The sequence below is a fragment of the Eubalaena glacialis genome, chromosome 11, assembly GCF_028564815.1.
Source record: "Eubalaena glacialis isolate mEubGla1 chromosome 11, mEubGla1.1.hap2.+ XY, whole genome shotgun sequence".
NCBI classification, from domain to species: Eukaryota; Metazoa; Chordata; class Mammalia; order Artiodactyla; family Balaenidae; genus Eubalaena; species Eubalaena glacialis.
Window position 1 is genome coordinate 52,989,011 of NC_083726.1, and position 12,699 is coordinate 53,001,709.

A 12,699-nucleotide genomic window follows, 5' to 3' on the forward strand; every position below is an offset into this window, starting at 1 on the left:
TTGGCAATCACAAGTCTGTTCTCTATGTGAGTCTGTTTCATATATAAGTTCATTTGTGTCATATTTTAGGTTCCACAGATAAGTGATATCATATGGTATTTGTCTTTCTCTTTCTGACTTACTTCACTTAGTATGATCATCTCTAGGTCCATCCATGTAGCTGCAAATGGCATTATTTCATTCCTTTTTATGGCTGAGTAATATTCCACTGTATATATATACCATATCTTCTTTATCCATTCATCTGTTGATGGACATTTAGGTTGTTTCCATGACTTGGCTATTGTAAATAATGCTGCTATGAACAAAGGGGTGCTTGTATCTTTTCAAATTAGAATTTTCTCTGGATATATGCCCAGGAGTGGAATTGCTGAATCATATGGTAGATCTATTTTTAGTTTTCTGAGGAACCTCCATACTGTTTTCCATAGTGGCCGCACCAACTTACATTCCCACCAGCAGTGTAGGAAGGCTTCCCTTTTCTGCACACCCTCCCCAGCATTTGTTATTTGTAGACGTTTTAATGATGGCCATTCTGACTGGTGTGAGGTGGTACGTCATTTTAATTTTGATTTGCATTTCTCCAATAATTAGTGATATTGAGCATCTTTTCATGTGCCTGTTGGCCATCTGTATGCCTTATTTGGAGAAATGTCTATTTAGATCTTCTGCCCATTTTTTGATTGGGTTTTTTTTTTTTATATTGAGCTGTATGAGATGTTAGTATATTTTGAAAATTAACCCCTTGTCGGTTGCATCATTTGCAAATATTTTCTCCCAGTCTGTAGGTTGTCTTTTCATTTTGTTTATGGTTTCCTTTGCTGAGGAGGTAATTTAAATTGATGAAATAATCAGGAAATCAGGCACCCTTACAGAGTCCATTTTCAGGTTGTAGTTATCTACTACTTCCAATGTGTCTGTATTGCCACATCCCAGCACTGTAAGAGTTGGAGGCTAAATAAGCACAGAGTTTCTCTAATTTCCTGGCATAGGTGCCCATGTGGGTATAGACAGGAAGAGTGTGAATCTGAGTTTCTCTTGGGTCATCCCAGTGCTGCCGATATGACTCACAGCCCTCCCAGAGGATTTACTTCCAATCCAGATGGGTTTAGGTTCTAGGAAGCTCCTATGAAGGAAAAAGGCCTTGGGTTCTGGAGATACATGCACCTAAGATTTGTAGCCTCAAGGATATGAATATCCCATTCCAGATACATGGGCACCCTAATTCCGCTCAGATGATAATGCTAGTACTATTGCATACTGCTACATCATGGAGACAAGAAAGTTCTTAGAATATGTCCACCAAATTCTTGGAATAGGGCATTACTCAGTCTCATGCCATGTCACTTGGTCTTCCTTTTTAGTTGAAGATAATTTTCTATAAAATTTTTCTTGATCATATTTGTTCTTTTTCTTAAGAAGTGGTCAGGAGTAAGATGAATACATAACATGTCTCTCAATTTCCATTTCATATTTTTGAATTTTTCTTTTGTCTTTTTCTGATTATTAAAGAAGTACAAACTCATTTAGCCCATTAAAAGGTATTAATTAATTGCACAGTTATACCTGCTTAACTTAAAATAAATCTTGAATCTTTGGATTTCTAATCAAATGCTTATATCCAAAATCTTCCCAGTTTTATCAATTTTTTGTGTCTAGTAAAAAAAAGCTTACTGAAATTCTACTTCTTAGGATATTGAGGCAGTAAGGTTTTGAATATATGATATGAGAATATTTTAATAGGTCATGTTTAGAGAAAACATCATTTGCTAATAATTTAGAATCTTTAATAAAATGTAGAGGAAAAAATGGATGATGCTTTGGGCAAGGTGAGACTAAAAAGAACAAGCCTGGGATGAGGTGACCCATGCACATGTGTGCGCGTTTATACACACACACACACACACACACACACATTTTACACGGACAACCCCCCCTCCCCCCACAGAGATTTTTGGAGGCAGATGTAGGATTTGTTTGCAGAAATGCAGGTGCAAGAAGTTTATGGGAATTTTAGTTCATTTCAGGGCAGTTATTCATTAGCCTCATTAAGCTCAGTCCCCCCAGCGTGAGCAGTGAGGGTAACTTGAATTATTAAAAAGTAACCAAATCAGTGTGTCTTGCTCCTAAGCATCCAGGTAGCGTTCATTACTCTGCTGGTCTATTTAATACCCTCAAGCTGCTAAGGTGTTCTTTTATCCTACAGACTCCTATATGCCTAAGCGTTGCACGAAAAAGAAATCTCTTGATCTTTAACAGTTATGAAGTGCCTGCTTCTGGCATCTGAAGAGAACAAAAACAGGAAATACAAACTGCAGGGTGGTTCAGTAAAATTCCTGAGTTGGATAACGAAAAACAGTTTCCATCAAGCCAAGGCTTTACCTGTTGGAACACTCTTTCTCTGTCATCCCATGAAACCAACAGAGCAGGGGTGTTTCTCAACCAAGACCGTCAGGAATCCAATGTGTAGAAACTGTCAAATAGGTGTTAATGCTGGGAGGACCATCTTCTTCCTGGTGACCCCCATCCTTAGCAGAAAGTGAAGCCCAGAGTAGGTACTCAGTAAATATTTGAGAATGAATGGATGACTATTTGTGTTGGATGATTTATATTCATGGAACAGTTTATAATCATGTGGTGTCAAGGATGAGCTCTCGCCCACCTTATTCATCTCTTCCCTTGTTGTGAGGCAGTGGTTTGCATGACCGAGGCTGAGGCTGTATGAGCACCATGCTGGTCTCAGTGTGGAAGAGGTTTTTTTTTTTAAACACCTTTATTGGAGTATAATTGCTTTACAATGGTGTGTTAGTTTCTGCTGTATAACAAAGTGAATCAGCTATAAATATACAATTATCCCCATTTCTCCTCCCTCTTGCGTCTCCCTCCCACCCTCCCTATCCCACCCCTCTAGGTGGTCACAAAGCACCAAGCTGATCTCCCTGTGCTATGTGGCTGCTTCCCACTAGCTATCTGTTTTACATTTGGTAGTGTATATATGTCCATGCCACTCTCTCACTTCGTCCCAGCTTACCCTTCCCCCTCCCCGTGTCCTCAAGTCCATTCGCTACGTCTGCGTCTTTATTACTGTCCTGCCCCTAGGTGCTTCAGAACCTTTTTTTTTTTTTAAGACTCCATATATATGTGTTAGCACACGGTCTTTGTTTTTCTCTTTCTGACTTACTTCACTCTGTATGACAGTCTCTAGGTCCATCCACCTCACTGCAAATAACTCAATTTCATTTCTTTTTATGGCTGAGTAATACTCCATTGTATATATGTGCCACTGCTTCTTTATCCATTCATCTGTCAGTGGACACTTAGGTTGCTTCCATGTCCTGGCTACTGTAAATACTGCTGCAATGAACATTGTGGTATATGACTCTTTTTGAATTATGGTTTTCTCAGGGTATATGCCCAGTAGTGGGATTGCTGGGTCATATGGTAGTTCTATTTTTACTTTTTTAAGGAACCGCCATACTGTTCTCCATAGTGGCTGTATCAATTTACATTCCCACCAACAGTGCAAGAGGGTTCCCTTTTCTCCACACCCTCTCCATCATTTATTGTTTGTAGATTTTTGTTTGATTATGGCCATTCTGACTGGTATGAGGTGATACCTCATTGTAGTTTTGATTTGCATTTCTATAATAATTAGTGATGTTGAGCATCCTTTCATGTGTTTGTTGGCAACCTGTATATCTTCTTTGGAGAAATGTCTATTTAGGTCTTCTGCCCATTTTTGGATTGGGTTGCTAGTTTATTTAATATTGAGCTGCTTGTAAATTTTGGAGATTAATCCTTTGTCAGTTGCTTCATTTGCAAATATTTTCTCCCATTCTGAGGGTTGTCTTTTCATCTTATTTATGGTTTCCTTTGCTGTGCAAAAGCTTTTAAGTTTCATTAGGTCCCATTTGTTTATTTTTGTTTTTATTTCCATTTCTCTAGGAGGTGGGTCAAAAAGGATCTTGCTGTGATTTATGTCATAGTGTTCTGCCTATGTTTTCCTCTGAGAGTTTTATAGTGTCTCACCTTACATTTAGGTCTTTAATCTATTTTGAGTTTATTTTTGTTTATGCTGCTAGGGAGTATTCTAATTTCATTCTTTTACATGTAGCTGTCCAGTTTTCCCAGCACCACTTACTGAAGAGGCTATCTTTTTTCCAGGCTGTCTTATTGAAGAGGCTGCCTCCTTTATCAAAGATAAGGTGACCATATGTGCGTGGGTTTATCTCTGGGCTTTCTATCCTGTTCCATTGATCTATATTTCTGTTTTTGTGCCAGTACCATACTGTCTTGATTACTGTAGCTTTGTAGTATAGTCTAAAGTCAGGGAGCCTGATTCCTCCACCTCCGTTTTTCTTTCTCAATGTTGCTTTGGCTATTCAGGGTCTTTTGTGTTTCCATACAAATTGTGCAATGTTTTATTCTAGTTCTGTGAAAACTGCCATTGGCACTTTGATAGGGATTGCACTGAATCTGTAGATTGCTTTGGGTAGTATAATCAGTTTCACAATGTTGATTCTTCCAATCCAAGAACATGGTATATCTCTCCATCTGTTTGTATCGTCTTTAATTTCTTTCATCAGTGTCTTATAGTTTTCTGCGTACAAGTCTTTTGTCTCCTTAGGTAGGTTTATTCCTAGGTATTTTATTCTTTTTGTTGCAATGGTAAATGGGAGTGTTTCCTTAATTTCTCTTTCAGATTTTTCAACAGTAGTGTATAGGAATGCAAGAGATTTCTGCACATTAATTTTGTATCCTGCTACTTTACCAAATTCATCGATTAGCTCTAGTAGTTTTCTGGTAGCTTCTTTAGGATTCTCTATGTATAGTATCATGTCATCTGCAAACAGAGACAGTTTTACTTCTTCTTTTCTGATTGGATTACTTTTATTTCTTTTTCTTCTCTGATTGCTGTGACTAGAACTTCCAAAACTATGTTGAATAGTAGTGATGAGAGTGGGCAACCTTGTCTTGTTCCTGATCTTAGTGGAAATGGTTTCAGTTTTTTACCATTGAGAACGACGCTGGCTGTGGGTTTGTCATATATGGTCTTTATTATGTTGAGGTAAGTTCCCTCTATGCCTACTTTCTGGAGGGTTTTTATCATAAATGGCTGTTGAATTTTGTCAAAAGCTTTTTCTGCATCTATTGAGATGATCATATGGTTTTTATCCTTCAAGTTGTTAATACGGTGTATCTCATTGATTGATTTGCGTATGTTGAAGAATCCTTGCATTCCTGGGATAAACCCCACTTGATCATGGTGTATGCCCTTTAATGTGCTGTTGGATTCTGTTTGCTAGTATTTTGTTGAGAATTTTTGCATCTATGTTCATCAGTAATACTGGCCTATAGTTTTCTTTTTTTGTGACATCTTTGTCTGGTTTTGGTATCAGGGTGATGGTGGCCTCGCAGAATGAGTTTGGGAGTGTTCCTCCCTCTGCTCTATTTTGGAAGAGTTTGAGAAGGATAGGTGTTAGCTCTTTTCTAAATGTTTGATAGAATTCACCTGTGAACCCATATGGTCCTGGGCTTTTGTTTGTTGGAAGATTTTTAATCACAGTCTCAATTTCGGTGCTTGTGATTGGTCTGTTCATATTTTCTATTTCTTCCTGGTTCAGTCTCGGCAGGTTGTGCATTTCTAAGAATTTGTCCATTTCTTCCAGGTTGTCCATTTTATTGGCATATAGTTGCTTGTAGTAATCTCTCATAATCCTTTGTATTTCTGCAGTGTCAGTTGTTACCTCTCCTTTTTCATTTCTAATTCTATTGATTTGAGTCTTCTCCCTTTTTTTCTTGATGAGTGTGGCTAATGGTTTATCAATTTTGTTTATCTTCTCAAAGAACCAGCTTTTAGTTTTATTGCTTTTGCTATCGTTTCCTTCATTTCTTTTTCATTTATTTCTGATCTGATCTTTATGATTTCTTTCCTTCTGCTAACTTTGGGGTTTTTTCGTTCTTCTTTCTCTAATTGCTTTAGGTGTAAGGTTAGGTTGTTTATTTGAGATGTTTCTTGTTTCTTAAGGTAGGATTGTATTGCTATAAACTTCCCTCTTAGAACTGCTTTTGCTGCATCCCATAGGTTTTGGGTCATCGTGTTTTCATTGTCATTTGTTTCTAGGTATTTTTTGATTTCCTCTTTGATTTCTTCAGTGCTCTCTTGGTTATTAAATAGTGTATTGTTTAGCCTCCATGTGTTTGAATTTTTTACAGATTTTTTCCTGTAATTGATATCTAGTCTCAGGGCATTGTGGTCGGAAAAGATACTTGATATGATTTCAATATTCTTACATATACCAAGGCTTGATTTGTGACCCAAGATATTCTCTATCTTAGAGAATGTTGCATGAGTGCTTGAGAAGAAAGTGTATTCTGTTGTTTTTCGATGGAATGTCCTATAAATATCAATTAAGTCCATCTTGTTTAATGTATCATTTAAAGCTTGCGTTTCCTTATTTATTTTCATTTTGGATGATCTGTCCATTGGTGAACGTGGGGTGTTAAAGTCCCCTACTATGATTGTGTTACTGTCGATTACCCCTTTTATGGCTGTTAGCATTTGCCTTATGTATTGAGGTGCTCCTATGTTGGGTGCATAAATATTTACAGTTGTTATATCTTCTTCTTGGATTGATCCCTTGATCATTATGTAGTGTCCTTCTTTGTCTCTTGTAATAGTCTTTGTTTTAAAGTCTATTTTGTCTGACATGAGAATTGCTATTTGAGCTTTCTTTTGATTTCCATTTGCATGGAATATCTTTTTCCATCCCCTCACTCTCAGTCTGTATGTGTCCCTAGGTCTGAAGTGGGTCTCTTTTAGACAGCATATATACGGGTCTTGTTTTTGTATCCATTCAGCCAGTCTGTGTCTTTTGGTTGGAGCATTTAATCCATTTACATTTAAGGTAATTATCGATATGTATGTTCCTATTACCATTTTCTTAATTGTTTTGGGTTTGTTATTGTAGGTCTTTTCCTTCTCTTGTGTTTCCTGCCTAGAGAAGTTCCTTTACCATTTGTTGTAAAGCTGGTTTGGTGGTGCTGAATTCTCTAAGCTTTTGCTTGTCTGTAAAGCTTTAAATTTCTCCGTCAAATCTGAATGAGACCCTTGCTGGGTAGAGTAATCTTGGTTGTAGGTTTTTCTCCTTCATCACTTTAAATATGTCCTGCCACTCCCTTCTGGCTTGCAAGTTTCTGCTGAAAGATCAGCTGTTAACTTTATGAGGATTCCCTTGTGTGTTATTTGTTGTTTATCCCTTGCTGCTTTTAATATTTTTTCTTTGTATTTAATTTTTGACAGTTTGATTAATATGTGTCTTGGCGTGGTTCTCCTTGGATTTATCCTGTATGGGACTCTCTGTGCTTTCTGGACTTAACTATTTCCTTTCCCATATTAGGGAAGTTTTCAACTATAAGCTCTTCAAATATTTTCTCAGTCCCTTTCTTTTTCTCTTATTCTTCTGGGACTCCTATAATTCGAATGTTGGTGCATTTAATGTCCCAGAGGTCTCCGAGACTGTCCTCCATTCTTTTCATTCTTTTTTCTTTATTCTGCTCTGCAGTAGTTATTTCCACTATTTTATCTTCCAGGTCAGTTATCCGTTTTTCTGCCTCAGTTATTCTGCTATTGATCCCTTCTAGAGAATTTCTAATTTCATTTATTGTGCTGTTCATCACTGTTTGTTTGCTCTTTAGTTCTTCTAGGTCCTTGTTAAACGTTTCTTGTATTTTCTCCATTCTATTTCCAAGATTTCCTCTTTACTATCATTATTCTGAATCCTTTTTCAGGTAGACTGCCTATTTCCTCTTCATTTGTTAGGTGTGGTGGGTTTTTGCCTTGCTTCTTCATCTGCTGTGTGTTTCTCTGTCTTCTCATTTTGCTTAACTTACTGTGTTTGGGGTCTCCTTTTCGCAGGCTGCAGGTTCATAGTTCCTGTTGTTTTTGGTGTCTGTCCCCAGTGGCTAAGGTTGGTTCAGTGGGTTGTGTAGGCTTCCTGGTGGAGGGGACTAGTGCCTGTGTTCTGGTGGAGGAGGCTGGATCTTGTCTTTCTGGTGGGCAGGTCCACGTCTGGTGGTGTGTTTTGGGGTGTCTGTGGCCTTATTATGATTTTAGGCAGCCTCTCTGCTAATGGATGGGGTTGTGTTCCTGTCTTGCTAGTTGTTTGGCATAGGGTGTCCAGCACTGTAGCTTGCTGGTTGTTGAGTGGAGCTGGGTCTTGGTGTTGAGATGGAGATCTCTGGGAGATTTTCGCCGTTTGATATTACGTGGAGCTGGGAGGTCTCTTGTGGACCAGTGTCCTGAACTTGGCTCTCCCACCTCAGAGGCACAGCCCTGGCGCCTGGCTGGAGCACCAAGAGCCTGTCATCCACACGGCCACAAGAGTCTTCCAAATTATTCTCCTCTGGATATCAGTCGGTAAGGTAACTGCTGGTCATCACAATGCGTATTCAGAAAAATCCACGTTTTACTCCTGTGCTCTTTTTCTTGTTTTTGCTAGCAATTAATATCATGAACAGGATACCCATTCACAAATGACAAGTTCACCATAAAAGCAGATAATTCCATACAGCTCTTCCCTACAAGACTGCCTCCAGTTAGTTCTCAAAGTGCCCGATTGTTCGGTGAAGATACAATCCAGGTGCAGAGCAGGGGAAAAAAAAGAAAACTGGGAGAAAAAAGAAGAGGCAGATAGAAAAGGAGAGACTGATAGAGGAGAGGGCAGAAAAAAAGGGAAGACATTTTTTAAAAACAAGGAAAGAAAAGGCCGGTAAGTGAGGAAGTCTGTGAGCTCTACGACAAGAATCGGAGTCTTGCTTTTTGCAAATCTTCTGTATCCATGTAGCCTTTCAGATCCCCTTGGTCCCCAAGTAAAATTTCCAGATCCGGGATGCAGCCATAAGAAAGAATCCTATGTATATTTCACAAGTATCCTGCAATAACAGATCCAACGGGGTTTTCCTTGTACAGTCCTTTGCTTCGTTTTGAAATGGAAATCCCTACTATGGATTTTTGTATTTTGTAAATTTGCATTTTCATATATACGATTTCATTAAACCAAGGTTTTCATTGGGGACAATTATACTTTGGGACTTCAGAAACAAGTTTGTTTTTTTTCTCTCTTTTTATCTCTGTTAAAATATCTGGGTTTTTTCATCATTTAATTATTTATAATGCTCAGATCTCAAGATTCAGGAGAACTGGAAACCCATGTTATTTGGAGAAGAGCACAGTAATGAACACTGACAATGCCAAAGCCTTGAGAGTGGTTTCTGGTTGCCAAGCACGTTAAGAAGATTGTATGACCAACTGGTGTGCAGTGCATTATGGAAAAGAACACACTGATTTCTAGTTCATTTCTTCTTGTAAAACTAGGGGAAAGGTTTATGAAAACTCTGAAGGGAAAGGATTTTTCTTGGCATGGTACGATTTTCCCAAGCTTGGCAGTAACCATAACCTGCCATACAGAAACAAAATGAAACAGAATTTCATATGTATACCTCTTAGCAATATTTGTTCTATTCATAAGGAAGAACTGGAGTCTAGTGGATCAGCTAGATCAGTCTTCTCCAGTGGACACGTTAGGATAATCCAGTGGATTTCAGAAATTTATGAAGTCAGCCTCTCAGCCAATGACTTGAGACAATTTCCACCCAATGATTTGTGGGTATTTCACAGCTGAAGTTGTGGACAACTCCTCGCCGTCTCTGTACAGCAACACTATTAGTTCCCACTCTCTGCTTAGTCTACACCTACATACCCCAAGTGATCATCAGTTTCACTAAAAAGAAGTGGCTCCTCTTTAGGAACCTAAACCATTAGATATGTCTATTGTGAGATTACTTCATCACAGCAAACTCTCTTCTAGATCCCCAAGATATGGACACTTCTCAATATTAACAAATAGCCTGAGAAAATATTAAATTTATTAACTCAGTCCAATGATTGGGGTCTAGTCTGAGTTGTAGAATTTTTCCAAAGAACATATTTTGTCACTTTCAAGCACACAGAGTAAAAATAAACCAGTGGGGTGTTGCTTATAGGGCTTTATTTAATAGATTCTGCAGTGTTAACTTTTAGCTCTTTTTGAATTATATGGAGGCTGCTGAAGGTGTTCACAAAGTTTCTTCCCCTAATTAATCTATTGCTACCTTTACTTTTTAGAGAACATTTTACCATCTTTTTTTTCAAGATGGTACAAGTTCAGACTATGAACAAAATATCCCCAATTTCATATTAGTAGGGTACAAATTAATGAGGGTCATTAATTCTCCACTCAGCATGATGTACACGTTCTGTGGAGAATGCCCAGATAATCAAAATACAGTCCCTACTCTAGTGGAGATACAAGCATATCTGATAACAAAATGTGAACATTTTTGCTTTGTTCTTTGTCTCTCTTACCAAGATTTCTGTAAAACTGGGATCAACTAGATAAACTGTTTCTCCATACCTTCTTTTTCTTTAGTTGTTCAAGTTGGTTTTCCATGTCTCGGCAAACAAGATGGAGTGGCAGCATTTGAAGTGAATGTGATTGTAATGAATTCTGAAGGCAACACCATCCTGCAGACTCCTCAAAATGCCATCTTCTTTAAAACATGTCAACAAGGTAATCAGTGATGGTGATTCCAGAGAAGGCTCATAAGGCTTCCAGGTGTGATTTGGGCCAAAAATTGTAGCTAGATAGATAGATAATTATTTTGTATAATTAAAACCACACCAGTGGGAGGAGGGGTAAACGCAGGGTCCAGTAATAGTACTAAGACAGACTTTCTCTGCTTTGACTGCACTCACAATTTTAGGAACTCCAGTACCCTTCAAAATGCCCTGTCTTCCACCTCTCTTCTTTCCCTCCTCCAACACAATCTTTGGGAGTCCCCAACCTCATAGCAAGGGTGTCAGTCATCACCAGCAACTACTACGACCCATACCCCCTGCCAAAAGCTTGGTGCTTTTGATTTCCAAAGATCACGCCAGTGATCTGCAAAGGTACCTCTCCACCACAGCCCCGATACCCAGTTAAGCATGAAGGCTTTCCCATGCTGTCTCCTTTCCCATCCTGATACAGGCTCTTCCAGCACAGAATTTAAGCTCTGGAGGCTTTCAGTGCCCTAAAGATGTACCAAAAGGTCATTCCCCCCTCTGAAAATGAATACTGAGGGCAATATCCATCATTCTGTTTCAGTGTGAATTTAAGGAGGTGCAGTAGATTGATGGGTGGGAGGAAGGCAGAACATAAAGCTTGCTTTGCCTTCTTCCACGAGCTCCCTACTGTTGGAAGTAGGATTGAGAGGCAGTATCTTACTTTCATGAAGACTTAGTGAAGTACAGGCAGTGTAGAGAGAATGAAGTGGAAGTACTGGTATTCAATAAATTATGATAATTGGTGTGCTGGGGAAAAAGTGACCGTTAGCCTCTTCATGCTCCCTGTAATTCACTCAACATGATTTGAAAGCTTTCTAAATAAACCTTGTTTCTCTTTGGTGAAGCTGAGTGCCCAGGAGGGTGCCGAAATGGAGGCTTTTGTAATGAAAGACGGGTCTGCCAGTGTCCTGATGGATTCTACGGACCTCACTGTGAGAAAGGTAAGAACAGAGACAGCCAGCTTCCCTGCTTGCTTCCTAATGAAATGGGTGTTACACAGGAGCCCCACATGTATTTTTAACACATCACCTGAAATTATTTTTCTGGTCACATTGTAAGAATTTGTGCAGTCTTAAAAAGCCACAGAAAAGCTATTGGAAAGTATTCTTCTAGGAGTGGTTTTCTGTTAAATCCAATGTGTGGTGACAGGAGCAGAAAACTGGCACAGTGTCTACATTCTTTGTGGCCACTTTCACTCTCCTTCACCCCCCTCCACAATTCACTATTATATATACTATGCTTTAGCATAATCTTATGAAAGTTTTGAGGTTTTTTCCCTCCACTAAAATCGGTTTTAAAAACCTAGTATTATGAGTGATTTGAAAGTATCTACTCCAATTAAAAGTAGCTTGTTTCACAATTAAGCCTCCACCTGAGTTATGAAGGTACTCTAGGCAAAAAAAAAAAAAAAGGATGAAAATCATTTGTGTAGTAAATATATATATTTTGGTGAAATTACTACTAAGAAAGCTATATAAAAAAAGAGATGGACATGAAAATGTTTATTAACCACAAAGGTGTCTAAACCACAAGCTCACATATACTGAGCTTATTTGACCAGAGTAAGCAAAATATTTTTCATCTTCAAAAAATAGATTTTTTACTTGTTTGCATTGATTTTTTTCTTTATTTTATTTTATTTTCTTAATTGAAATATAGCTGGTTTACAGTGTTGTTAGTTTCAGGTGTACAACAAAGTGATTCAGTTATATATATATATATATATATTTTTTTTTTTCAGATTCTTTTCCCATATAGGTTATTACAAAATATTGAGTATAGTTCCCTGTGCTATGGAGTAGGTCCTGGGTATCTAGTAGTGTGTGTATCTGTTAATCCCAACCTCCTAATTTATCCCTCCCCCACCTTCCCTTTCTCCTTTGGTAACCATAAGTTTGCTTTCTATGCCTATGGGTCTGTTTCTGTTTTGTATATAAGTTCATTTGTATCTTTTTTTTTAGATTCCAAATATAAGTGGTACCATATGATATTTGTCTTTGTCTGTCTAGCTCACTTCATTTAGTATGATTATCCCTAGGTCCATCCATGCTGCT

At 38.2% G+C, this 12,699-nt stretch overlaps 1 protein-coding gene across 2 annotated transcripts in view; it reads left to right on the forward strand.

Moving 5' to 3' along the window:
• Positions 1-12,699, forward strand: part of WIF1 (WNT inhibitory factor 1) — a 160,730-nt gene that overhangs the window by 126,437 nt on the left and 21,594 nt on the right. For both annotated transcript variants that reach the window (XM_061204996.1, XM_061204995.1), the window contains exons 6-7: positions 10,470-10,610; positions 11,491-11,586. In XM_061204996.1, the coding sequence (XP_061060979.1) occupies positions 10,470-10,610; positions 11,491-11,586 (237 nt within the window). The remainder of the gene's footprint in view (positions 1-10,469; positions 10,611-11,490; positions 11,587-12,699) is intronic.